The sequence below is a fragment of the Syngnathus floridae genome, chromosome 7, assembly GCF_059516105.1.
Source record: "Syngnathus floridae isolate MCC-2025c chromosome 7, RoL_Sflo_1.0, whole genome shotgun sequence".
NCBI lineage: Eukaryota > Metazoa > Chordata > Actinopteri > Syngnathiformes > Syngnathidae > Syngnathus > Syngnathus floridae.
The window spans coordinates 2,242,921-2,267,093 of NC_142419.1; the positions used below are offsets into that span (position 1 = coordinate 2,242,921).

At 45.1% G+C, this 24,173-nt stretch overlaps 1 protein-coding gene and 1 long non-coding RNA gene across 11 annotated transcripts in view; one reads left to right on the forward strand and one right to left on the reverse strand.

Moving 5' to 3' along the window:
* The window catches only part of LOC148394796 (aldehyde dehydrogenase family 3 member A2-like), a 108,641-nt gene that overhangs the window by 32,122 nt on the left and 52,346 nt on the right, over positions 1 to 24,173 (forward strand). For 7 of the 10 annotated variants that reach the window (XM_088381597.1, XM_088381604.1, XM_088381603.1 and 4 more), the window contains 5 exons: positions 9,000 to 9,085; positions 11,984 to 12,192; positions 21,507 to 21,624; positions 21,707 to 21,848; positions 21,925 to 22,091. In XM_088381597.1, coding sequence (XP_088237723.1) covers positions 9,000 to 9,085; positions 11,984 to 12,192; positions 21,507 to 21,624; positions 21,707 to 21,848; positions 21,925 to 22,091 — 722 coding nt within the window. Of the gene's footprint in view, positions 1 to 8,999; positions 9,086 to 11,983; positions 12,193 to 20,310; positions 20,437 to 21,506; positions 21,625 to 21,706; positions 21,849 to 21,924; positions 22,092 to 24,173 lie in introns of those variants that run through there. The other 3 variants (XM_088381600.1, XM_088381605.1, XR_015859560.1) reach the window with 2 other exon arrangements.
* Positions 4,100 to 5,129, reverse strand: LOC148394798 (uncharacterized). Its single transcript, XR_015859561.1, has 2 exons — positions 4,854 to 5,129; positions 4,100 to 4,393 (listed from the first exon to the last, which is right to left on the reverse strand). It is a non-coding gene; the product is annotated as an uncharacterized LOC148394798 (long non-coding RNA).

Genomic DNA, 24,173 nt, shown 5'->3' on the forward strand with positions numbered 1-24,173 from the left:
TCGCAATCATCACAAGGCTGTCATTAAAGGTAGGTTATTATGGCTGTGTCAATCTAAATATTGACGTATCAAATCTTATCAACATTTCCTCTGTGCTTTTGTTGACTGAGAGCGTTTGTTTTTTAGCATAATGTGACCAAGAGCATGGGAAAGGTCAGTGTTTATGATAAAGGCCTCAAACCATGTCAGGAACCTGCAATAATAATTTAGAATTATACAAGTAAGATTCCCCTTTTCTTTTTTAATTGCATTGTGCATTGTTATGGCTTATGGTGCCCAAAGCATTTCAAAGTCAAAGTCAAAGTCAAAGTCAGCTTTATTGTCAATTTCTCCACATGCCAAAGACACACAAAGAAACCGAAATTTTGTTCCCCCCTATCCCACGGTGACAAGACATGGCTCACAACAGACAAACAAGTAAACAAGTATAACAAAAGCGTGCTGAATAAATAATGAATAAATAACACAACAAATAAATAAATAAGAGGAGCAAAAAATTTTTTTCAAGATGGCGGCACGTGCACACGCAGCGGCCACTCTCTGTCCCGTCAGTACGGTGATTTGTTCGTCTAATGAGTGTTCGTCCGACAGTCTTATGTGTTCGTCTCGTCGTGCTTTATCGTGCTACAAGTACAGCAGGCAGGTTCTGCTCGACATCGGCAGAAGTGGGTTTTGCGGCGTTCTGGACTTTGAAGCGTCGACATTAAAGGCGCTCGGACTGCTACGTCCTGAAACGTCGCCGAGCTCACCCGCTATTCCTCCCCTGGTTGGGAGCCGTCGGAAACGGTGTGCGAGGAGGCAGAAGAGGGGCAAGCCCGGAGGCGTCCGGGCCAGGCTGGCGGCCAACCCAGCGCGCCGGGGGGTGCCCTCCATTCTTCTGGCGAATGTTCGATCGCTGGACAACAAAATGGATTACGTTCGCCTGCTGAGGTCTACGTACCGGACGGTGCGGAACTGCTGTGTGCTCGTGTTCACCGTGTTCATTTAATAATGCCTCAGATTCACCCATTCACACACACATTCATACAACAAAGGAAGTCTGCTGCCATGCAGCTGAATTATATACCTGTGAAGTAGAATGGCTTGAATCAGCCCCCCCCCCAAAAGAAAACAGAGGGCAAAACACTAATTTTTAATTCTCACTCAGTGATAGTACTACTTGTAATATTAGTAGTAGTACTTGTAGCAGTAGTAGAGGTACTTTCAGTAGTAGTTGTACTTTTAATAGTAGTTGTAGTAGTACTTTTAGTAGTAGTAGAAGTCGTAGTAGTAGTAGTAGTCGTAGTCGTACTAGTAGTAGTCGTAATAGTAGTAGTAGTTTCTCTAAGTCATCGTTCCTTCCAGTTATCCCGTTTCTCCATACATTTGGCCAGTTCGCTGGCGCTCTGGGTTCCTGCATATCTCTTGCAAATATGTTATGTTGTTAGTGTGAGAAGTCCTCTTGACCGATGGCCATGCGTTGGTTCCCATAGCACCAGTTTGCTGGCTGGCAGCTCTCGATCCCTTTGGCAATGTCCTGCTTGTCTCATTCTCCTCACAGCAATCTTGTCGCTCACCCATGGAATTTTGTTGGTTACATGGTTGTTCGTTGGTTTTGTTGGTTACATGTGGGCTCTTGCTGATGTTAAGCAGTGAATGCAACATCCTGGTGTAGCACCCAACTAGGGACTTCTCTAGGGTTGGATTCAGGGTCCAGTATTCACTGTCTTAGAGGGAACAGACTCTACCGTCGCATCGAAGAATCTGTGTTTGATTTGCCGGGGACAGTTGGAGTTCCATACACTGGTCATTCAGGTGACTTCCTCACTTTTAGATCTTGCTCAGTTGAGATGACTGTTAGAGATTTGCTCACTCCAACTTATTTTGCAAGAACCACACGGGAGACAAGTCCTTTTAGACACCTGCAGGTGGAGAGCTCACACGTTGAAGGAGTGAAGTCTGAAACTCTCCCAACTGCAAGGACATATTTATTAAGAGAAAGAGTGGGGGTATGAGTGGGCTGAATAGAAAGCCCTTGTCCTCTAGTCTAAACATCTCAGGGGATGTTTTACGACCTTGTGATAAGGAGGACAAGGTAAGGTATTTATTACCTGTTGCATTCCAACATAATCCTATGATAAAGATAACCTGGAAAACCCTAACAATGACCCTTGAGCCCAAGTATTTGAAGTCCTCAGCTTCTTTCAGCACAGTGCCTCCTGCAGTTGTCAGATGTTGATGTTCGGGTGGAACGTTGTGGGTGATGACCTCAATTTTACTGGAATTTTGCCTAAGGCCAACCTTGGCGCACTCTAGATCTACCCTGTGTAGTAGTTCTTATGCTTGTTCCACGCTTTCAGAGACTGATGTCATCCGCATAGTCAAGGTCTGTCAGGACCACTGCCGTGTGTCAACTCGACCTTCATGTCAGCGTGAAGCCAAGTCCCTGCTCTCTCCTGCTGAAGAGGAAGGGAGGCCAGGATGTCAAACATCTCACTGTTGCCATTTGGGATCACCACCCTGGCCCTTGTTTCTGCGTACATGGACTCTATTGTTTGGAGTAGGTTGGGAGGAATACTGTATGAGTTCAGTACCTTCACCATCATGCCTTGGTGGACCAAGTCGAATACCTTTTTGAAGTCTATGAAGCATTGGACTGCAGTCAGGTTGTCCTTCTTCACCTCCTCAATCATTTTCCTGAGTGCCAAAATCTGGACTATAGTACTTCGTCCCTCTCGAAAGCCGTTCTGATTTTCACTCAGGTCAGGGTCGATTGCTTGCCGGACCCTGTTTAGAATCATGCAGTCGTAGACTTTTGCAGTGATACAGGTCAGGCTGCCTCAGTAGTCGTCTGGCTTCGAGAGGTTTCCGGATTTGAGCACTGGTACGATATTTGATAGAGACCATAGGCAACCGATTATGCAGCAGAGCAAGGTTACAGAACTCTTCAGGACCTCTAGGAGTATGCCAGTGCTTTTTGCCACTCATTGTGGTTTTTGCCCTTGCAAGCTTTCCGAGTGCGAAGGGACTAACGTTGATGTTCAGGTTTTGGAGAACTGATGGTATTTGTTCTTCCTCAGCTGCATCTGCTGTTTCTCCCAGAAGCCTTTGGAAGTGTCTGGTCCAGTTTACCACCCTCTCCGGGCTGTGTCCCTCCACCAGTCCCTCCTTGGTCCTCCTCCGTCCCATCATTTCATTGATGACCCACCAGACCTCCCCATACTGCTGATCACATTGGACCGTCTGCACCCTTCGCAATGTCTCCATCAGTTCTTCCCCTTTGATGGTACCATATGTTCTGAAAAGAAACTGTTTGGCTTCGTTCAGCTCACCACACCTCTCCGCAGTTGGTTCCCTCTTAAAGTGTAGGCGGGCTTCCTCAATTTTCACTTGTGCTGCTACGACTTCTGAGTGTTTGGATCGCAGGGAGGTTCTGACTCTCTCCATCGTGGGCATGCATAGCCTGGTCACGCTCTCATTTGAAGTGATGAATCTCCTGTGTTCGCCACTGGCCTCCGCTCCCGTCCAGCTGCTGGAATCGTCTCCTCACCTCCTCTGTGTATCTGATTTGAAGGCCAGGCTCACTTGAGAAAGCTTTTGTTATACCATATCTTGGGACTTTGTTTGGGGCAGTAGTTCTTAACCTGGGTCCGACCGAACCCTAGGGATTCGTTGAGTCGCTCCCAGGGGTTCGGCAGAGCATCCACTGGAGAGGTCCGAACACACCTGATTTATCGTGTAAACTCTCGCAGAGGCACACTGATTTGCAGGTATGTAATTTGTTGAGTTCATGCAGTGGGTTGGTTTTGTTCTTTGAACAAGGTGATGATCATGCACGGCTCATTTTGTACACCAGTAAAAAACATCTGTCTTGAATTTGATTATTTATTTTTTTTTACGCTAAAGAGGGGTTCGGTGAATGCGCATGTGAAACTGGTGGGCTTATGTACCTCCAACAAGGTTAAGAACCACTGGTTTGGGGACTGTTTGAAGATGTTATTGTAGGCACCTTAATTGTCCTCCACCTTATATCAACCATTAATGTGTCCAACTTCTTCAACCGTGTTCATTTCCTCTAAGGACAAAAATGTTCATACAAATCAAACTCACACCAGGTTAGTTATATTTCAGGTGATTATATTAAGTCTGCGTTCAGTAAAAGGTTTACAAGTCAGAATTGGACTTTTCTCTCCAACTGTGCCCCAATGCATTCTCAGGATAGAAAGCATCAAAGAATTTCTTCAAAGTGCTTATATTAAGTGGAGTTGCGTCGCCCACAAAGGTGGGTGCCAGTTCGTCTTCCATAGACATTCCTTGGCGTCTTGTCTCGTCCTTGGTGGCCCTCGTGGTTGTACTTTGACCTCGTTCTTCTCTCTGCTCCTTGGTTTGTTTGTTCTCCAGATGATGCCGGTCCCTGCAGATATAATACTCACACACTTTACCCATTGGTTCTTACCAACATCATCTCTTTTTATCATTTTGTACCAGTTCTGGCGGACTATTGTCTTTTGTTACTTATGTTCTTGCTATCCTTGCCAAAGTTCACTTTCTTATATTCTACGTAAACCTATTTATTTTCTCGCTCCAATTTCAAAATGCCACACATCATTCGTTATTTGTGAAAAAAAAAAAAAAAAAACTCAGGCAGTACAAACAAACTTCAAGCAGTTTAAGAAAACATCAGGCAGTAGTTATAATTATAAAACATTGAGAACCATTGACCGAATGTTTAGAAGTTATTCAAACACATTCCCAAAAACTGCCAAATAAGAGAAGTACATTACAATATATACCGTAATTATTCAAATTATCGCCCATATTCTAATAATCGCCCAGTGTGTGTTAGCGATGACATAAATAAAAAAAATGGATACCTCTAATTATCGCCCATGCTGCTAAAAATTCCCCCCAAAACGTACGTTTTCCTCCGCGACCGCATGCCGACGTCATTGCGCTAGTTTAAATATGACTGATTTGACAGCACGACGAATATCCCTTTTAAATTGTTTTTCTCCATAAACTATGATACAATTACACTCGTCACTCCGCTACAATATCCTCACACAATTACGTTATTGGGGCGTGCGCTCGAACAAGACGATCGCGATAACATGACGTGTACGACATGTGATGTGCAACGGTAACGTGTCGCATCGATGGAGCGTCAATTGACGCAACCCGCTGTTAGAGGTAGATCAAAACAGCCGCTGTTCTAGTGTTAAGAACACCAGTGAGATGCAGGTATTGCATACTACGTAAGGAAAATATGCATATTATCGCCCATTTCAGTGCCCCTTGGCGATAATTAGAATAAATACGGTACTTGAATATTTTAATCAATGATTGCATGCATGTAAATGTATGCTTGTACACTTTAATCAATTAAATATGAGCAGATTGATTTTCTAGCTAACAGAGACTCTGGAACCTATTTTCCACAGGACTCTGAGTCCCAGGCAAACTCTCATTTAGACCACGCGATGGTCTGAGTCCACAGAACTAAAAGTGCTGTATGGCTCAGCATTCATGATGGAATTCCTCCATTTTTTCCTCACTAGGATGAAATCTCGCTGCCGTAGCGTTCCTGAGGCTTGGTCTCAGAAGGTCCACCTCTTTCTTGTTCTCTTCCGGAAGATGGAATTTGCCGCCAGTAGCTCGTGTTCCGTGAGGAAGGCAGTGAGGTAGGTGCCGTTGCGGTTGGTCGAGTCATGGTAGGGGAAGGGTGCGTCCTCTGGTCCTTGTCTTGCATTGAAGTCCCCATGGATTGCCAGGAAGTTTTGCGCTGGGACGTCACGAACCGCTCTTACAAGGTCCTCAAAGAATTTCTCCACGTTAGATGGCGCTGCGTTGGTGGGTGAATACACGACTATAACTGTCTGTTGTTACTGGGTTGCCCAAGAACTCTGCGCTCAGAATCCTGTCAATGTGGAGGTAAACCTGACAGAGAGCCTAACGTACGCGTCGGCCCAGCATTAACCTTAAACCACCTGTTGTGGCTTGGGCCTCGTTCCTCCACCCAGATGCAGAGATGAACATGCATCCACCCTGCGGAACAGGATCCGGTCATCAGTGTGCATACTCCTGTGTTCTTGGACCCCAAGGATCTCCACTCTCCGTTCCTCAGCACAGTGTGCAAATTCTATCAACCTTGCCTCTTCTTTCGCTGTGCATGTGTTGAAGGTTCCCATAACAAATCGTCTTTCACAGCGCATGAGTGCATTGGACGGGGTGCTGTGATCGGACAGGACCCTCCGTGGGACAATTTGAGGTCATGGTGTCCTCCAGAAGGAGGACCAGCACTACCATTCGCCAAAATGTTTCTGCGAACTCCCGTTGCTAGAAGTATAGGATTTGGGATGACTTTGTTCTCCATTGTTGGCTTTACTATGCTAATAGCGAATTGTGGGGCTCAACTCCTTGGAGTCCCGGTTTTAGTTCAGAGTGACCCACTCCTAGACAGGTTGCCATCCAAGGCTATGAGCCCCATCTGCCCGTGCATTTTTACCCTTTGCTGGGACAGTGGTTGGCAGACGCCAGGGTGTGTCCACACATCAGTGGGCCAGCAAATCATGCCTCTGGGGATCACAGCGCAGCAGATTGGCCTCACGGAACCCAGTATCCGTGTGTAACTACGTAGAGGCACAGCAGGAGTCTTGGTGGTGGAGAGGCTGTGTAGCAGCAAGAGGAGGTTTACGCACTTGCCAGTAGTACTTGCAGTACTAGAACTAATAGTAAGCTACTTGTAGGAGTAATAAGCACTTTTAGTAATAGAAATATTAGTGGTAGTAGTTGTAGCTATAATAGTAGTACTTGTAGTATGAGTACTTGTATTTGTAGTAGTAGTAGTAGTAGTAGTATTTATACTTGTAGTAGTATAATTGCTTGTAGTAGTCATAGTAGTAGTAGTAGTAGTAGTAGTCGTAGTAGTAGTAGTAGTAGTAGTCGTAGTAATAGTTGTACTAGCAATGCAAAGCAAATTTCTCAATGCAATTGCATTGACAAAAATAGTATTCCTGAATAGCATGCATTCTTGGGATGTGTTGAAATTGTAATTGTGTGAATCACTGAATAAATGAAGAAACAGGTGTGTCACGGGCGGAATGGAGCAGGGTGACCAAATGCAGCTTGGACCATGATTTATTGAAGGGAAAAGGGTGGTGGATGAGAGGATGAGGGAAACAAACAAGCATGGTAGGACTAACCGGCAGGAACAAACAAGAATTAACAGGATGGGCAAACAGAGACAAACTAATAGAACTGGCAACAGTTAGTTCACAACAGTTCACTAACAGAGGCTTAACAGACTAACAGAGGTTTAACAGAACAGGCTAACAGACGAACAGAACGATACGACAGGGAATGACACGCAGACAGGACTTAAATACAAGGCTGGTAACAAGGGGCAGGTGACTGATTACAATGAGTGCGGGTAGACACAAGCGGGGAGGGGCGAGAGCACAGATGCGGGCCAGAAACGTGAACGGAAACCATGACAACAAACAATGACACACGAGGAAATGCGGAAATGTTGAGGAGTGGAGACGAGACGTGATAAGGTGTGGCTAAAGAAAGAATTGGAATAAAATCAACCTTCACACAACTTGATTTTTCTTTTTTCTCATTTTACTTTAGCTATTATTTTTACTGTGTTTGGTGAGCTGGAACATTGTGTTGGAGGAGAAAGATGGGCCTTTGTACCCCAAGAGGTTTACATTGAAAAATGAACTTATGGACGAAACTTGCGTTTCAGAAAAAAACACCAGAAACACAATTTTGGTTGTGTTTTTTACTCTATGACCAACATTTTCCATCCATCCATCCATTTTCTATACCGCTTGTCCCCACAGGGGTCGCGCGCAAACTGGAGCCTATCCCAGCAGTCATCGGGCAGTAGGCGGGGAACACCCTGAACCAGCATATCACAGGGCATACAGAGACGAATCAACCGCACTCGCACTCACACCTAGGGGCAATTCGGAGTGCTCAATTGGCCTACCAAGCATGATTTTGGGATGTGGGAGGATTCCGGAGTGCCCGGATTAAACCCATGCGAGCATGGGGAGGTGGAATCGAACCTGCACCCTCCTAACTGTGAGGCAGACGTGCTAAACAGTGCGTCACCATGTTGTATTTTTTGTTATTATTATGTTGTTGTATTTACCACTCTCCAAAATTTGTTGCCGCCTATTGTGCGGAGTGCCTGAAGAAAACCCACGTGGGCACAGGGAGAACATGCAAACTCCACATAGGGAGGGCCAGAGGTGGTATCGACCCCGCACCCTCCTAACTGAGAGACGGACGTGCTAACCTGTGCCCCACCATGCCGCCTACCAACATTTTGTTATTGCGAATTTCTTGTGAGGTGATGTTTCGCATGGAATTTTGGGCACGTTTTACCGGTTCATGTCCCCCATAGGCTGGCTCAGGTGAGTAATTTTGATCGTTGTGAAGTGAGATTTCCAATCCCTTTAGTTTTGCTGGAGAGAGGAGTATAAGATAATTACCAGTTCAGATGTAATATCTCGTAAATAAGATCCTCTTTCTATGCAAAATTAAACAGAGAAGATTATAATTAAATCCACCCATTTCCACACTGGAGAAAGGAGGAATATAAAATAATTACCAGTTCAGATGTAATATCTAGTAAATAACATCTCTTTCTAAGCAAAATTAAACATAGAAAAGATTATGGTTAAATCCACCCATTTTTCACTTAGACAACAGTATGAGAACAAGTGACTCTTTTTTTGTTGTTGTGTGCTGCTGTATTTTTGTAAAGTAATTTGGAAGGTTGAATTTATTGGTTCAGTTTCAGATTAGGTCATGCCTCTACATTTGCTTACTTGTTGGATCTCTAACCAACATGCGAAGCAGAAAGCTGTTCATAAAAAAAAAAAAGCAATTGTGAATCTGAGAGAAGACATTCACTTTAGCATTATCTTCTCAGCGACTCCTAGTTATCTGCTCTTTATTTTGTTGCAGTATCATCCTATTAAATAACTACTATGTCATCACTGCAGGCAATGGAGCTGTGGTGAAACCGTCAGAGATTTGTGGTTGCTCATCTCTACTTCTCGCAACGCTGCTCCCTCTCTATCTGGATAAGGTCTGATCACCAGATGGTCTCATTCTTTTTTTATTTGAATGTGCACAGGGCAAACAGAAAAAAATACTCCAGCATGTTTTTCTTTTATTAAATACAGTGCAGGTAAAAATTAATTGTATAACATGAGTAGCAGACACAATAATAAAGAAAAAAATAATGCAACAAGTAAATATGAATCTAAGAAGTCAATTATAAGGTGAGATAAAATGAATGGTTTAAGTTAGATGGAGTAAAAATTTTTAGATAAGTATATTTACAGTCTGGTTTGTATCTGAAAACCTGAAATTAAGTGGTACTGTGAAAGCCAGGTGAAAAAGAGTTCCAAAGGTGGGGTGCAAAGCAGGCCTTGGCTCAAGTGGGTAAAGTGGCCGTTGCTGAACTCAAAGGTTGTGGTTCGATCTTCAACCCTTGTAATCATGTCTAAGTGTCCTTGAGCAAGATACTAAACCCTCAGTTGCTCCTGATGCTGCATCATCAGGTGGTAAAATCAGAAGACTGTGTTAAACGCTGTGAGTCCCTAAGTACCTAAGAAGAAGCTTTACAAGTGAAATCCCATTTACCATCTGAAGGGAAAAAAATCAAGCAATACAACATCCAACCGTCCGTCCATCCATCCATCCATCCATCCATCCATCCATCCATCCATCCATCCATCCATCCATCCATCCATCCATCCATCCATCCATCCATCCCCAGGGAGGCGTTCAGGAGGCATTCTGATGAGATGCCACCTCATCTGGCTCCTCGCAACGTGGAGGAGCAGCAACTCTACTCTGAGTCTCTCCCGGATGTCCGAGCTTCTCACCCTATCTCTAAGGGAGACCCCGGATATCCTGCGGAGAAAACTCATTTCGGCCGCTTGTATCTGGGATCTTGTTCTTTCGGTCACGACCCATAGCTCCATCCTCCCCTCACCCGTGAACAAAACCCCAAGATACTTGAACTCCTCCACTTGGGGCAGGATCTCATCCCCGATCCGGAGAGGGCATTCCACCCTTTTCTGACCATGTCCAGGACCATGGACTTGGATTTGGAGGTGCTGACCCCCATCCCGACCGCTTCACACTCGGCTACGTACCGCTCCAGTGAGGGCTGGAGATCACGGCCTGAAGAAGCCAACAGCACCACATCATCTGTAAAAAGCAGAGACGCGATGCTGAGGTCCCCAAACCGGACCACCTCAAAGCATCGGCTGCGCCTAGAAATTCTGTCCATAAAAATTATGAAAAGAATCGGTGACAAAGGGCAGCCTTGGCGGAGTCCAACCCTCACTGGGAACGAATCCGACTTACTGCCGGAAATGCGGACCAAACTCTGGCATCGATGATACAGGGACCGAACCGCCCTTATCAGTTGGCTCGGCACCCTGTACTCCTGAAGCACCCTCCACAGAACCTCCCGAGAGGCACGGTCGAACGCCTTCTCCAAGTCCACAAAACACATGTGGACTGGTTGGGCGAACTCCCCAGCATCCTTGAGGATCCTGCCGATGGTGTAAGCTGGTCCACTGTTCCACGGCCATGACGAAAGCCACATTGCTCCTCCTGAATCCGAGGTTCGACCTCCCGACAGACCCTCCTCTCCAGCACCCTTGAATAGACCTTACCAGGGAGGCTGTGGAGTGTGATTCCTGCAATATAACAAACAAATATAAATCATAAGAGGTCAATTATAGAGGTGAGCCTAAGTAAATAGATGAAATTAAACATGGAAAGATGTTCGGCATTGCAGCACTTTTGTTTCGTGAACGTTTCTGTAATGGCCAAATTCTGTGCCAAATGAATGGTTTTTGAAGGGCAGTTCATTTTTGTGCACGAGTACCTGGTTGTCTCTTCTTAGACTTTAAAAGAAAACCCTGCTAAACAAGGCTTAAATAGACGGGGGAAAATATCTGACAACCCTGTCCCCAACCAGTCGAGCGGCACGTGCGTCATCAAAATGTGACGTGTGCTTGGAGGAGGGGAAATAGCGCAATTGTTAATGTAACTCAGCAACGTGATGAGCACACTTCCCCTTTTTCGTCAAACTGTAACCGTAAGGTATCATCTTATAAGTGCTATCAAGAATTTGTTTGAAGATGCAGTACTGTCAATGGCGTTAAACTCCAATTATTCTTAATGAGATTCTTTCTTGCAGTTTCAGTTATTTATTTGGCTTTGCACCTTTAACTTTGAACGTTTATGTCCCAAGTTCTAAAGATTAGAGAAGTTGAGAAAAAATACATTCACAAAAAAAAAAAACGATTTAAAGTAAATATAATGTTATTTTGATTTGTTTCGCACATGAATTACTACATTTCTTCATCCTTAGTTTCCTACCTCAGTCTAGCACCTACAACAGATTGCTTGTGCACATTCTGGACCGCAGTCATGTTTTTGTTTCAATTCATTAAAGAAAAAAACAATACAAGCTAATTTGTCTTGTATTTGAGATTGCGGGGTGATAGCAGCACCTGGATACTAGTGTGGATGGAATGGGAGAAAACAATGAAAAAATGCCAATATGTGTAACAGCTCACAGCAACAACATTTTTGGATAGGTGGGACTATGAACTTTTCATTTTTGGAATGATTAACCTATTTAAAAAAATGTAATTACGACTTTTTCTTTCAATTACAATTAACTTTGAACTAGTTCATAAAGAAAATGAACTTTCCCAACAATGATGAATTCCAAAGTTGGGTGCAGAGCTGTATGGTGTCCTGTAAGGTGGACAGACAAGCGGAGGGGAAAGTAACACCTTTAGTGGAAGAGAATCTCAGTGCAAGAGAATGTCAATACGGAGGAGAATGAAAGATATGGTGGAGTGGGTTTATGGATAGCTTTACACATCAGGATAAGTATTTCAAACTAATTGAAATGTGTATAATTGAGATCTGTTTCATGTTTTATTCGCAGGATCTATACCCAGTGGTGGCAGGTGGAGTTCCAGAGACACAGGAATTGTTGAGGCAGAGGTTTGACCACATCTTCTACACTGGAAGTAGTGTGGTAGGCAAATTAGTAATGGAAGCTGCAGCGCGACATATCACCCCGGTGACTCTGGAGTTGGGAGGGAAGAGTCCTTGCTACATCGACAAGAATTGTGACATCAGAGTTGCCTGCCGGTAAAATCTGTGTGAATAACAGCAGTCATGAAAACCCACTGACAACACAACACGTACTATCCATCGTTTATTGCTAATAAGTGGTTCCTATCCCCGCGATAGGTGAAAATCCGCAATGTGGAGTCAATGTTTATACGATATCTGCACAAGACTTTCTTATACTTTATGGTATTTTTAAACACATTTTAAACATTTTAAAGTTAAACTGACTTTTAGAAGCATTCTTGAGGGCTTTACTAAAACTCACAAAGTCACAAAAAAAAAAAAAACCTAACAAACGTGTCACGGCTCCGCTCTGCTCTCGCCGTGCTGGCCGGTGTTGACGCACCCTCGCGCTCGTATGTGGGGACGCGCATATCCAATGCAGGACTATGCGCACTAATCAATGTTGATCGCTGCCACCTGTGCCCTTGTTCACAGCTGATTAGGTCGTGTATTTAAACTCCGCAAGCCCGCCAGTTTGCGGTGGTTTGTCTGCCTCAATAAACGAATGCCTGCCACCTGGTTCTGCTATGCCACCTGATTTCCGTTTGCATGATCCGCTGTTTAGCGCGATGCCTGTTTCCCGATTCGCTGTTTAGCAAAAGCCTGTTTTTGATCTGAACTCTGTTTGACTCGACTTTCTGTCTATCCACGTCCACGAGCTTGCTATGCCCATCTGCTTTGAAGACGCATAACGTGCGCTTGCTGACCGGCTCGTAAGCTTGTCTCTCTGGTCCTGCTCTACCAGCATTTCAGCCCTCCTTGTCTCCTTTAATCTTTCCCCAAATAAAGAGCCCGTGTTGCATTTGGTTGTCCTGCCTCATTCGTGACAAAACAAAGCACAAATCAGGGATGCTGTTGATTCTGCTGACGTGAACGAAGTGGAAGAGTGGATACATACATTGCAGTCTGTTTGAACTACTCCCCTCCGGACGGCGTTATAGAGCTCTGTACGCCAAAACCAGCAGACACAGAGACAGCTTCTTCCCCCAGGCTGTTGCTCTGATGAACTCACACCACTCTTAGAGTCTCAGAGTCATTGCTATGCAATAACATCCTGCTCTCCACTCCTTTTTTGAATTGTTTACATTTACTGTGTCCTCTCTGCATCCATTACAGCCTGGTCATCCTAGAAGAGGGACCCTCCCATCTGTGGTCTCTTCTCAAGGTTTCTCATTTCCCCTAGCTGGAGTTTTGAGTTTTTCCTTGCCCTCTTGGGAGTTTAAGATCAGGGGATGTTTGAGAATATTTGCCATTTTTCACATGTCCTGAGTGTTGTTGTTAGTCACCTAAATGTTGAACAGAGGCTGTGATTTACCGAAGTCAAATTCCTTGTTTGGCACGCTCAAACATGGCGAATCAAAACTCTTGAATCTTGAATAGCGGGAGGCTGAGATAAAGTGTGGCTAGAATTGCTCTTACAGCTCTAAGCCAATCAGTGGCAAGAATGCAGATCAACATGTTCCTATTGGTCTCATGTCCTCTCTCTCTCTCCCTCTCCGCCAATAGTGTGCTAAAGTTATATGGGCAGACAAAGCCCTGTGCTTCAAGTAATGCCGCAAAATATCAGCAATATTTAATAGACTTAATAACCCGCAATACACTGAAAAATAGCGAATGATAACTGTGTTTACATGCATGTTTAAAACCTCAAATTTAGCGTTGTTTTGCTGGCAAATTGTGCTGGGAAGGCAACCGCATTTTCCGGGACCTCACAGTCTCCATATCATCATGAAGGACTGAACGAACATAAAATAGATCTGGTTAACCCACTCGAAGAAAAACATTGATTGTAATGTGGCAGACGTCAGTACCAGGCCTCTCACCCAGCAGGCCTCCAGTTCGGGGTGTGGTAACATGTTTGTCGTTGTGATGTCATGCTCTCTTTGTTGCTTTGATGACTTGTCTCTAGCCACAGTTGTTTGCAGACAGTCATGGAAGTCATGAAGACCTCCCTTCTGCCACATTAGTGACCCCAACGTGATGTTGGCTCACCACAATGTGAGTCCGACAGATTAATTTCTGCCGTTCTCCACAGATGGCTGCAGCGCACCTTCACGTTGACCAGCTGCGCATCTTCTCCAGCCGTGGCTGCTTACTACGCCACGATCGTCCGCTCATAGGATGACTGTCAATCAGGCTCAATATGCCGCATGCCTTCCTGCCCGCCTGCTCAGGCAACCTTCTGCCCATGTTTCAATGTGCAACCCCTGAGTCATGCTTTTAGAGTTCAGGGATGCATGCCATGTCAGGACCGTCCCAAACCAGTTGTCCATCCCTTCCACTCAGCCGCGCCTCGGCATGACTAGCCATCAGGATAATTGCACGTCTCAGTCAGTACTGGCACGAACCACCCATCCTGCTCATCCAGTCAGCGCCACCTTGGACCCACTGCCTGGATCTCAGCATTTGCTTCCTGAGCCTGACCCTAGCTGTCAGGATAGCTGCACGCCTCAGTCAGGACCAGCTCGACTCTGCTGTCCTGCCTGATCAGCTGGCGCCGTGGATCGAACCTTCTGCAACCCACCGGGCTTTTCTGGCCAGCTCTGCTAGCTGTGTTGGACGTAGGTAACCACCTGGCCGATCTGCAGTGCCTCATAATTTTTTCCGGCCAGCTCTGCTACCTGGGTTAGACGCGTGACTACCTGGCGGCATCTGCTGGTGTGCTGCATCCTCTTCCTTAAGACTGTGCCCTCAGTGAGAGATCCACCCATTCCCCTCATCCTCGTAGGACTTCGGATGCGGCCGACCTCCGCCGTACCTGCCCCGCGGTGCAGAGGCTCTATCTGCATCCATCCTGCCTGACTGCCCAGGGCTCTGTACTCACATTTGCCTGTGTTTGTGAGGCTCAACACCCACAGTCCACTATGGCGCGCCATTGTCTGCGTCTCGCCCGCCGAACCGCATCTGTGCCTCTGTGCCGGTTCATGGTTGGGGGGCTGTGTGGTGGACCTCAGTACAAGTGTCACGCTGTCTTTGTTGCTTTGATGACGTGTCTAGCCACAGCTGGCAGACATGGATTAACGATGTGTTCCTCCCTTCTGCCACAGGGAAGAACAGGAACTGCAGGTGGTCTATTTCCATGAGCATAAAATGAATGATACAGTATAATATAGTATAAGTGGAGTCAAATAAACATGAAAGCATTTAGTAAACAAACAAAAAACGTTTTGACAGCGTTGTTATGACGTGCATGAGTGGATGGCAGTGCGGCGTGGTCGATTACTGTTTGGAGGGGAAATCCTCCTTCGTCAGAACATTGGGGGGACTTCTCTTCTCTGTTGCTTTGAAGGAAAATACTTGTGAAATACTTGTTGCTTTTTCTTCTTTGACATCGTCAAGATTGTCGACTACGACATGACGTATTTGGTTGCGATATCTGACACACATCACCCTTTCAAACTTGTCTATCATTTCAAAAACAAACTCCAACCGAATCGACCACTACAGGTTAATTAAAGGCCATGTCATAGAAATGTGTCTTTAAACGTGTCTTAAATGTTTCAACTGAGGTAGCAGTTCTAATATCCATTGGTAGGGCATTCCAAAGCTCTGGAGCCCGAAAAGAAAAGGCTCTAGACCCTGCAGACGTTTTCTTGTCCCTCGGTGTCACTAAAAGACTAGCGTTTTGCGAACGAAGGTTACGAGACGGAACATAAGAAACAACTAGGTCGATGAGATATGAAGGTGCTAAGCCATGCAATGATTTATAGGTTAATAGAAGAACCTTGAAGTCACATCTTAAATGGACCGGGAGCCAATGTAAGTTGGCTAATATTGGGGTAATGTGATCAAATTATCTTGTCCGTGAGAGCAGCCTTGCAGCAGCATTTTGTACTAACTGTAGACTTTTGATGCTGGACTTAGGAAGACCAGCGAATAATGCATTACAGTAGTCCAGGCGCGACGTGATAAACGCATGTATAATAGTTTCCGCATCATCGGTCGAGAGGATTGGATGAATCTTAGCATTATTACGAAGGTGAAAAAACGCAATTCTGGTTATATTCTTAATGTGCTTTTGAAAGGAGAGCGTTTGGTCAAATATTACCCCGAGATTAGTTACAGTATGGCTCTGAGTGATAGTACAGTTATATCTAGTTTTAGTGGTTTCCTTAAATAAGTGTTGATAACGAGCTGGACCAATTATTAACATCTCAGTCTTATCTGGGTTAAGATGAAGGAAGTTGAAAGACATCCATTGCTTGATCTCCGTAAGGCATGCCTCAAGATTACAATGGTCCCACGGATCTGTCATTGATAACGGCATATATAATTGGGTGTTATCTGCGTAACATTGAAAACTAATATTATATTTACGTATTATGTCCCCAAGGGGAATCATATTGGCACTCAGCATCATGGGTTGGAATTGGGGGGTTAGATCACCAAATGATTCCCGAGCACGGCACCGCTGCTGCTCACTGCTCCCCTCTCCGCTAGGGGATGGATCAAAATCACACGGGGATGGGTTAAATGCAGAGGACAAATTTCACCACACCTAGATGTGTGTGTGATGATCATTGGGACTTTAACTTTAACTTAACTTTAAATAGAATTGGTCCAATTACCGATTCCTGTGGGACACCACACGTAACATTATAGAGCTCAGAGGACGTATTGCCATGTACCACTCGGTGCATCCTGTCTGATAGATAGGAATAGAATCAGCCTAGTGCTGACCCTGAAATACCAACACAACTTTTAAGACACTCTAATAAAATATTGAAGTCTACTGTGTCGAAGGCAGCACTAAGATCGAGTAGTAACAATACCGATGAAGTGTTTGAATCCATAGCTATGAAGAGATCATTCGTCACTTTAGCAAGTGGTGTCTGTTAGAGATTCGCTCACTCCAACTTATTTTGCAAGAACCACACGGGAGACAAGTAAGTCCTTTTAGACAACTGCAGGTGGAGAGTCCATTCGTCGCTGTGCGTGCAGCGATGTTTGAATGGAGGTCTGAACTCTCCACCCTGCAAGGGCATACTTATTAAGAGAAACAGAGTGGGGGTATGAGTAGGCTGAATATAAAGCCCTTGTCCTCTAGTCAAAACATATCAGGGGATGTTTTACGACCTTGTGGAGGATGGGACAAGGTAGGATATTTATTACCTGTTGCATTCCAACATAAGCATTAAACTAATCTAGCTAGATTATTTATTACAGGTTGCATTCCAACATAATCCTACGATAAAGATAACCTGGAAAACCCTGACACTGTCTCAGTGGAATGATTAGCTCTAAAACCAGACTGAAAAGATTCATATCGATTAATTGTACTAAGTTCATCTTGTTTTTCCTTGTTTTAATCACTTCACTGGTTTCTTTTATATCAAACAACATCTTGATATAAAAGAAACCAGTGAAGTGATTCATATCGATTATTGGCGACCATGTAATCAATAAGATGCTGCTCTATTACTGTTTTAAGAAGTTTTGCTATGAATGGGAGGCTTGAAACTGGCCTATCATTACTGAGACAGTTCGGGTCAAGATTTGGTCGCTTAAGTAGCGGTTTAATGATATCGGTTTTAAAGGTTGTTGGCACTATCCCAGAGGAGACAGACAGATTAATTATATTTAAGACGGACGGTCCTAAAATTTGAAATAATTCTTTAAATAGTTTGGCGCTCTGTGAGGGTCTGCTGGGAACATCTGGCAGAATCTCCTGTCAGGAAGAGCTTCAACTCCCACCTCCGGCAGAGCTTTTCCCACGTCCCGGGGGAGGCGGGGGACATTGAGTCTGAGTGGACCATGTTCCGCGCCTCCATTGTTGAGGCGGCCGACCGGAGCTGTGGCCGTAAGGTAGTTGGTGCCTGTCGTGGCGGCAATCCCCGCTGGTGGACACCGGCGGTAAGGGATGCCGTCAAGCTGAAGAAGGAGTCCTATCGGGCCGTTTTGGCCTGCAGGACTCCGGAGGCAGCTGACAGGTACCGGATGGCCAAGCGGAACGCGGCTTCGGCGGTTGCTGAGGCAAAAACCCGGAAGTGGGAGGAGTTTGGTGAGGGCATGGAGAATGACTTTCGGACGGCTTCGAGGAAATTCTGGTCCACCATCCGGCGTCTCAGGAGGGGGAAGCAGTGCAACGTCAACACTTTTTACAGTGGGGATGGCGTGCTGCTGACCTCGACTCGGGACGTCGTGAGTCGGTGGGGAGAATACTTCGAAGACCTCCTCAATTCCATTGAGGAAGCAGGGCCTGGAGACTCTGAGGCGGATTCTCCAATCTCTGGGGTCGAAGTCACTGAGGTACTTAAAAAACTCCTCGGTGGCAAAGCCCCGGGGGTGGATGAGATCCGCCCGGAGTTCTTAAGGGCTCTGGATGTTGTGGGGCTGTCATGGCTGACACGCCTCTACAACGTTGCGTGGACATCGGGGACAGTGCCTCTGGATTGGCAGACTGGGGTGGTGGTTCCCCTCTTTAAGAAGGGGGACCGGAGGGTGTGTTCCAATTACAGGGGAATCACACTCCTAAGCCTCCCTAGTAAGGTCTATTCAGGGGTGCTGGAGAGGAGGGTCCATCGGGAGGTCAAACCTCGGATTCAGGAGGAGCAGTGTGGCTTTCGTCCTGGCCGTGGAACGGTGGACCAGCTCTACACCCTTGGCAGGATCCTCGAGGGTGCATAGGAGTTCGCCCAACCAGTCCACATGTGTTTTGTGGGCTTGGAGAAGGCGTTCGACCGTGTCCCTCGGGAGGTTCTGTGGAGGGTGCTTCGGGAGTACGGGGTGCCGAGCCAACTGATAAGGGCGGTTCGGTCCCTGTATCACCGATGCCAGAGTCTGGTCCGCATTTCCGGCAGTAAGTCGGATTCGTTCCCAGTGAGGGTTGGACTCCGCCAAGGCTGCCCTTTGTCACCGATTCTGTTCATAATTTTTATGGACAGAATTTCTAGGCACAGCCGAGGCGTTGAGGGGTTCCGGTTTGGGGACCTCAGCATCGCGTCTCTGCTTTTTGCAGATGACGTGGTGCTGTTGGCTTCTTCAGGCCGTGATCTCCAGCTCTCGCTGGAACGGTTCGCAGCCGAGTGTGAAGCGGTCGGGATGAGGGTCAGCACCTCCAAATCCGAGTCCATGGTCCTTGATCGGAAAAGGGTGGAATGCCCTCTCCGGATCAGGGATGAGATCCTGCCCCAAGTGGAGGAGTTCAAGTATCTTGGAGTCTTGTTCACGAGTGAGGGGAGGATGGAGCGTGAGATCGACAGGCGGATCGGTGCAGCGTCGGCAGTAATGCGGACCCTGTACCGGTCCGTTGTGGTGAAGAGAGAGCTGAGCCAAAAGGCAAAGCTCTCAATTTACCGGTCGATATACGCTCCTACCCTCACCTATGGTCACGAGCTATGGGTCGTGACCGAAAGAACGAGATCTCGGATACAAGCGGCCGAAATGAGTTTTCTCCGCAGGATGTCCGGGCTCTCCCTTAGAGATAGGGTGAGAAGCTCGGTCATCCGGGAGAGACTCGGAGTAGAGTCGCTACTCCTCCACGTTGAGAGGAGCCAGATGAGGTGGCTGGGGCATCTCATCAGGATGCCTCCTGGACGCCTCCCTGGGGAGGTGTTCCGGGCATGTCCCACCGGTAGGAGACCCCGGGGACGACCCAGGACGCGCTGGAGAGACTACGTCTCTCGCCTGGCCTGGGAACGCCTTGGGATCCCCCGGGATGAGCTGGACGAAGTGGCTGGGGAGAGGGAAGTCTGGGAGTCCCTCCTAAAGCTGCTGCCCCCGCGACCCGACCCCGGATAAGCGGAAGAAGATGGATGGATGGATGGATGGATAGTTTGGCTGGAAGCGGGTCGAGTAAACATGTTGTTTGTTTAGCCGCACTAACCAATTGTGTAAGCCTATCATGGGACAAGCTTTTAAAATTTGAGAGGGTTATTGCATGATCGTCAGCGCTGGCGGTCTCGACTGAGCGATTGGAATGGTCATCTTGATCTTATTCCTAATGGATTCAATCTTTCGAGCGAAACATTTCATGAACTCGTCAGCTGAGTGGAAGGAGCTATCGGGGGTCGGCTGGCGCCGTGTTAGCTTTGTCACTGTATCAAATAGGTATTTAGGATTGTTTTTATTGAGATTAATGACTTGCAAAAAATAACGAGTTTTTGCTAAGATAAGCGCATCTTTATATTTCAGGAGGCTGTCACGCCATGCCTGATGGAAAACCTCAAGTTTGGTTAAACGCCATTTGGGCTCATGCTTTCTGCATAATTGCTTAAGCGTACGTGTTTCATCTGTGAACTACAGAGTAGGCAATCTACGGTGAGTTTTCAGACGTAGCGGCGCCACAGAGTCGATGGCATTTAACAATGTCGCATTAAATTCATTTGTAAGATTATCAATGGAGCCGATATATGCGGGAAATATGGCAATTGCCGGCGACAGTAACTCAGATAGCGCAGTTGCAGTCATGGAGTTAATATTACGACTGCTATAAGTCAGATTGCTCTCTTGTCTTTGAAAAAGAACTAAAACTTCCAATTTTATTAAGTAATGATCAGACAAAACAGTAGTGTATGGCAGGACTGTTATATTTGAGGTTGCCAGTACTTGGGATAAGACCAGATGTAAGGTATTTCCATTCTTATGCGTTGCTGCCTGTACGGCTTGCGTAAAACCAAACGTATCAGTTAAAGTCTGAAACGCCGAAGTAAGTGGCTCTGACGGTAAATTCATGTGGATATTGAAATCGCCCATGATTATTATATTATCCGCATTTGTCACTAGATCAGCCACGAATTCTGAAAATTAATCAAGGAAGCCAGAGTAACCGGTAGATAACAACAAGATAAAATGACGGTAAAGCGGTGGATCGGACAGTGAGACCTTCAAATGTTTTAAATACGTTAATCGAACGAAGTGTTTCCCGTTTCCTCACCTCTGTCACCAGGTGTTTGTGAGTTAAAGCTCTGCTCTGATTTTCAGATACCCCTCACTGTGCTGCCGTTTTGATTACTTTATTTGGATGTATTTTTTCGCTGATTCTTCAAGATGATGTATTTGGTCAGAATGTTTGCTGTTTGATGTGATTTTACCTCATAAAATAAACATCTTTCATAAATCTGACCTGCAGGTGCTGAAGTGATGGAAACTGTTATTCATAATAACAGTGTCGTATTTATATGAGAATCACTGATAGCAGTTTTTTTGGTGAAATATTTTTTTAATGCTATTAATAAATGCATTTGTTTTTTGAATGTCCATGCTTTACTACGTACTAAAGACCAAAACCTTTTATGCAATGACCTTTACATGTCGTGTATGTTGTACTCTGTACTAGTACTCTGTATTAGTGCCTGATTTTATTTTTTGTTTTGCTTCTGTTTCTTTAGTCGTATAACATGGGGAAAATTTGTCAACTGTGGGCAGACGTGTATTGCTCCAGACTACATACTGTGTGAACCTTGTGTACAAGGCCGTGTGGTGGAATGCATCCGACAAACACTTTTGGTAATGTACAATGTTATAGTACGTAGGTCTCCCTTCAAGTATGACAGGATGGAATTTCAGTTGATGGACAACTTTATCACAGGAATTTTATGGTCCAGACCCCAAATCATCACCAGACTATGGTCGCATCATTAACCAAACTCACTTCAACAGAGTTGTGGGTCTGATGGAGGGGTATGCACCAGTACTTGGTGGCCAGTATGATGCCTCACAGCGCTATATTGGTAGGTGTGCTCTTCATATAAAGCACATAGCTGTGTAAGATGATCGTTTGTGTTAACTGAATGATTGCTCAAACAGCTCCGACCATATTGAAGGATGTGCCCCCTGATTCCAAGCTGATGCAGGAAGAAATATTTGGTCCTCTGTTGCCGATAGTGACTGTGAGTGGCCTAGATGAAGCCATTAATTTCATCAATAAGAGAGACAAACCTTTGGCCCTCTACATATTCTCCTCTGACAAAAAGGTGAGAAGGCTGTACTACTCTGGACTTGACATTACCTAGCCTGGCAAGCCACATCTCTCATTGCGGCTAAGTCTAAGCTCAAAACAAACAGTCCATTCAAATTCACATATTTGATGTTACGTATCCTTGCGCAATGTCAGTCTTCGGAGGCGGAAGTCCATTGTCATTCAAAATGTTGCACGAGAGAGACAATAGTTTAACATCAACCACCATAACAAAAAGGGTAGGATACAAAACTGCACAGCATGTTCAATGCATTCATTTCAAACCATCTGCCAGTCTTTTCCATCTGTGATCAAAAAGATAATTGGGGAAAAAAAACAACAACGAAAGAAACTTTCAGAAGAATTAAAAATGAAAAATGACAGATTTAGAACAAGAAATGCTGAAACAATGGGATGACATTTATATTAAAGCAGATATAAACAGGGCATATGAATGTTTTCCAAAAGCATTGCTTCCACTCTATGATGATTAGTCAAAGATTTCGGCAATGTCAGAAAAAAACGAGAAAACCATGGCTCTGTGGGACTAGCAAAAAAAGCATGCAGGAAAAATGTAATTTTTTTTTTAAAAGATTGAACTGAAAATCTTTTACAAAATATAAAGGTTATGGAAATAAGGTTGATTATCTATTGAGAAGAGATAAGAAGGAATACTTTAAGAAGCTCTTAGAAAATAATGAGTACACCAAGAAACTGGAATATAATCAATTTGATTACAGGTTGTGGAATAAACTTTGAACACCCCAATTATTTCAGTATAAACAATAGCGACAAACAACAAGGATATAATATATGAACGTTTCAGTAACTACTTTGTTGATATTGCACAGCAAGTAGCCAAGGTCATCCCTGATCAGCAGCTGCACTGGAATCATTTTGAGGAGGCTAAATCCGCTGTAGCAGCTTTTGTGCTGAGGCCAGTCACTCAAGATGAGATGAGGTCTATTCTAAAGTGCACGAGCAAAACATCTATAGATCCTGATCAGATAGATATCCATCCATCCCTTTCCCCAGCCACTTTGTCCAGCTCATCCCGGGGGATTTGGAGGCGTTCCCCCAAGGCCAGCTGAGAGACATAGCCATTCAGTGTGTCCTGGGTCATACCCGGAGTCTCCTTCCGGAGGGACATGCCTGGAACACCTCACCAGGGAGGCGTCCAGGAGCCATCCTAATAAAATGCCTGAGCCACCTCATCTGGTTCGGCAGAAGTGGCTCAATTTGTGTGTTAGAGATTTGCTCACTCCAACTTATTTTGCAAGAACCACACAAGAGACAAGCAAGTCCTTTTAGACACCTGCAGGTGGAGAGCTCACACGTTGAAGGAGTGAAGTCTAAAACTCTCCCTCCAGCAAGGGCATATTTATTAAGAGAAACAGAGTGTGGGTAAGAGTAGGATGAATAGGAAGCCCTTGTGCTCTAGTCAAAACATTTCAGGGGGTGTTTTACGACCTTGTGTAGGATGGGACAACTATCTTATTTATTACCGGTTGCATTCCAACATAATCATACGATAAGGATAATCTGAAAAACCCTAACATCTCCCTCCTGTTTTATCATATGATTATGCCACCCCAAACAACAAAGACAAGTAAACAAAAAACACATATAAATGTATAATGAAGAAAGAAGAATAGTAAAAATAAAAAACAACAAACAATGATAGCAACACTTTCCAGTGAAGATGAGGTTTTACCTTAATACCCCAGATCAAACTTATTGTGTAAGCGAAAAACCTGCTGGCCAGATGTTATTAGCAGGAAAATTCTCACACAGTCCCTCTGCCTTAGGCGACCAGAATGCTATCAATAAAAAAAAGAAAAAGAAAAACACAGAAACAGTACATCAGTGTATCCATTACTTGCGAAGCATATTTGACGGTCAAATCAACAAGTTTCCGTAAAACATGCTCAACAGAACAACATCTACGCAATCCACGTCTCATTATCATTATCACATCTGTCACGTCTAAGAAGCTGATGATGTTCTAGTCTGTAGGTGTGGTCTGTCACTCACACTGGCGCACACACTCGTGTCCAGTTGGCAGGCAGCATCGGACAACTCTTGTGACCACAAAACC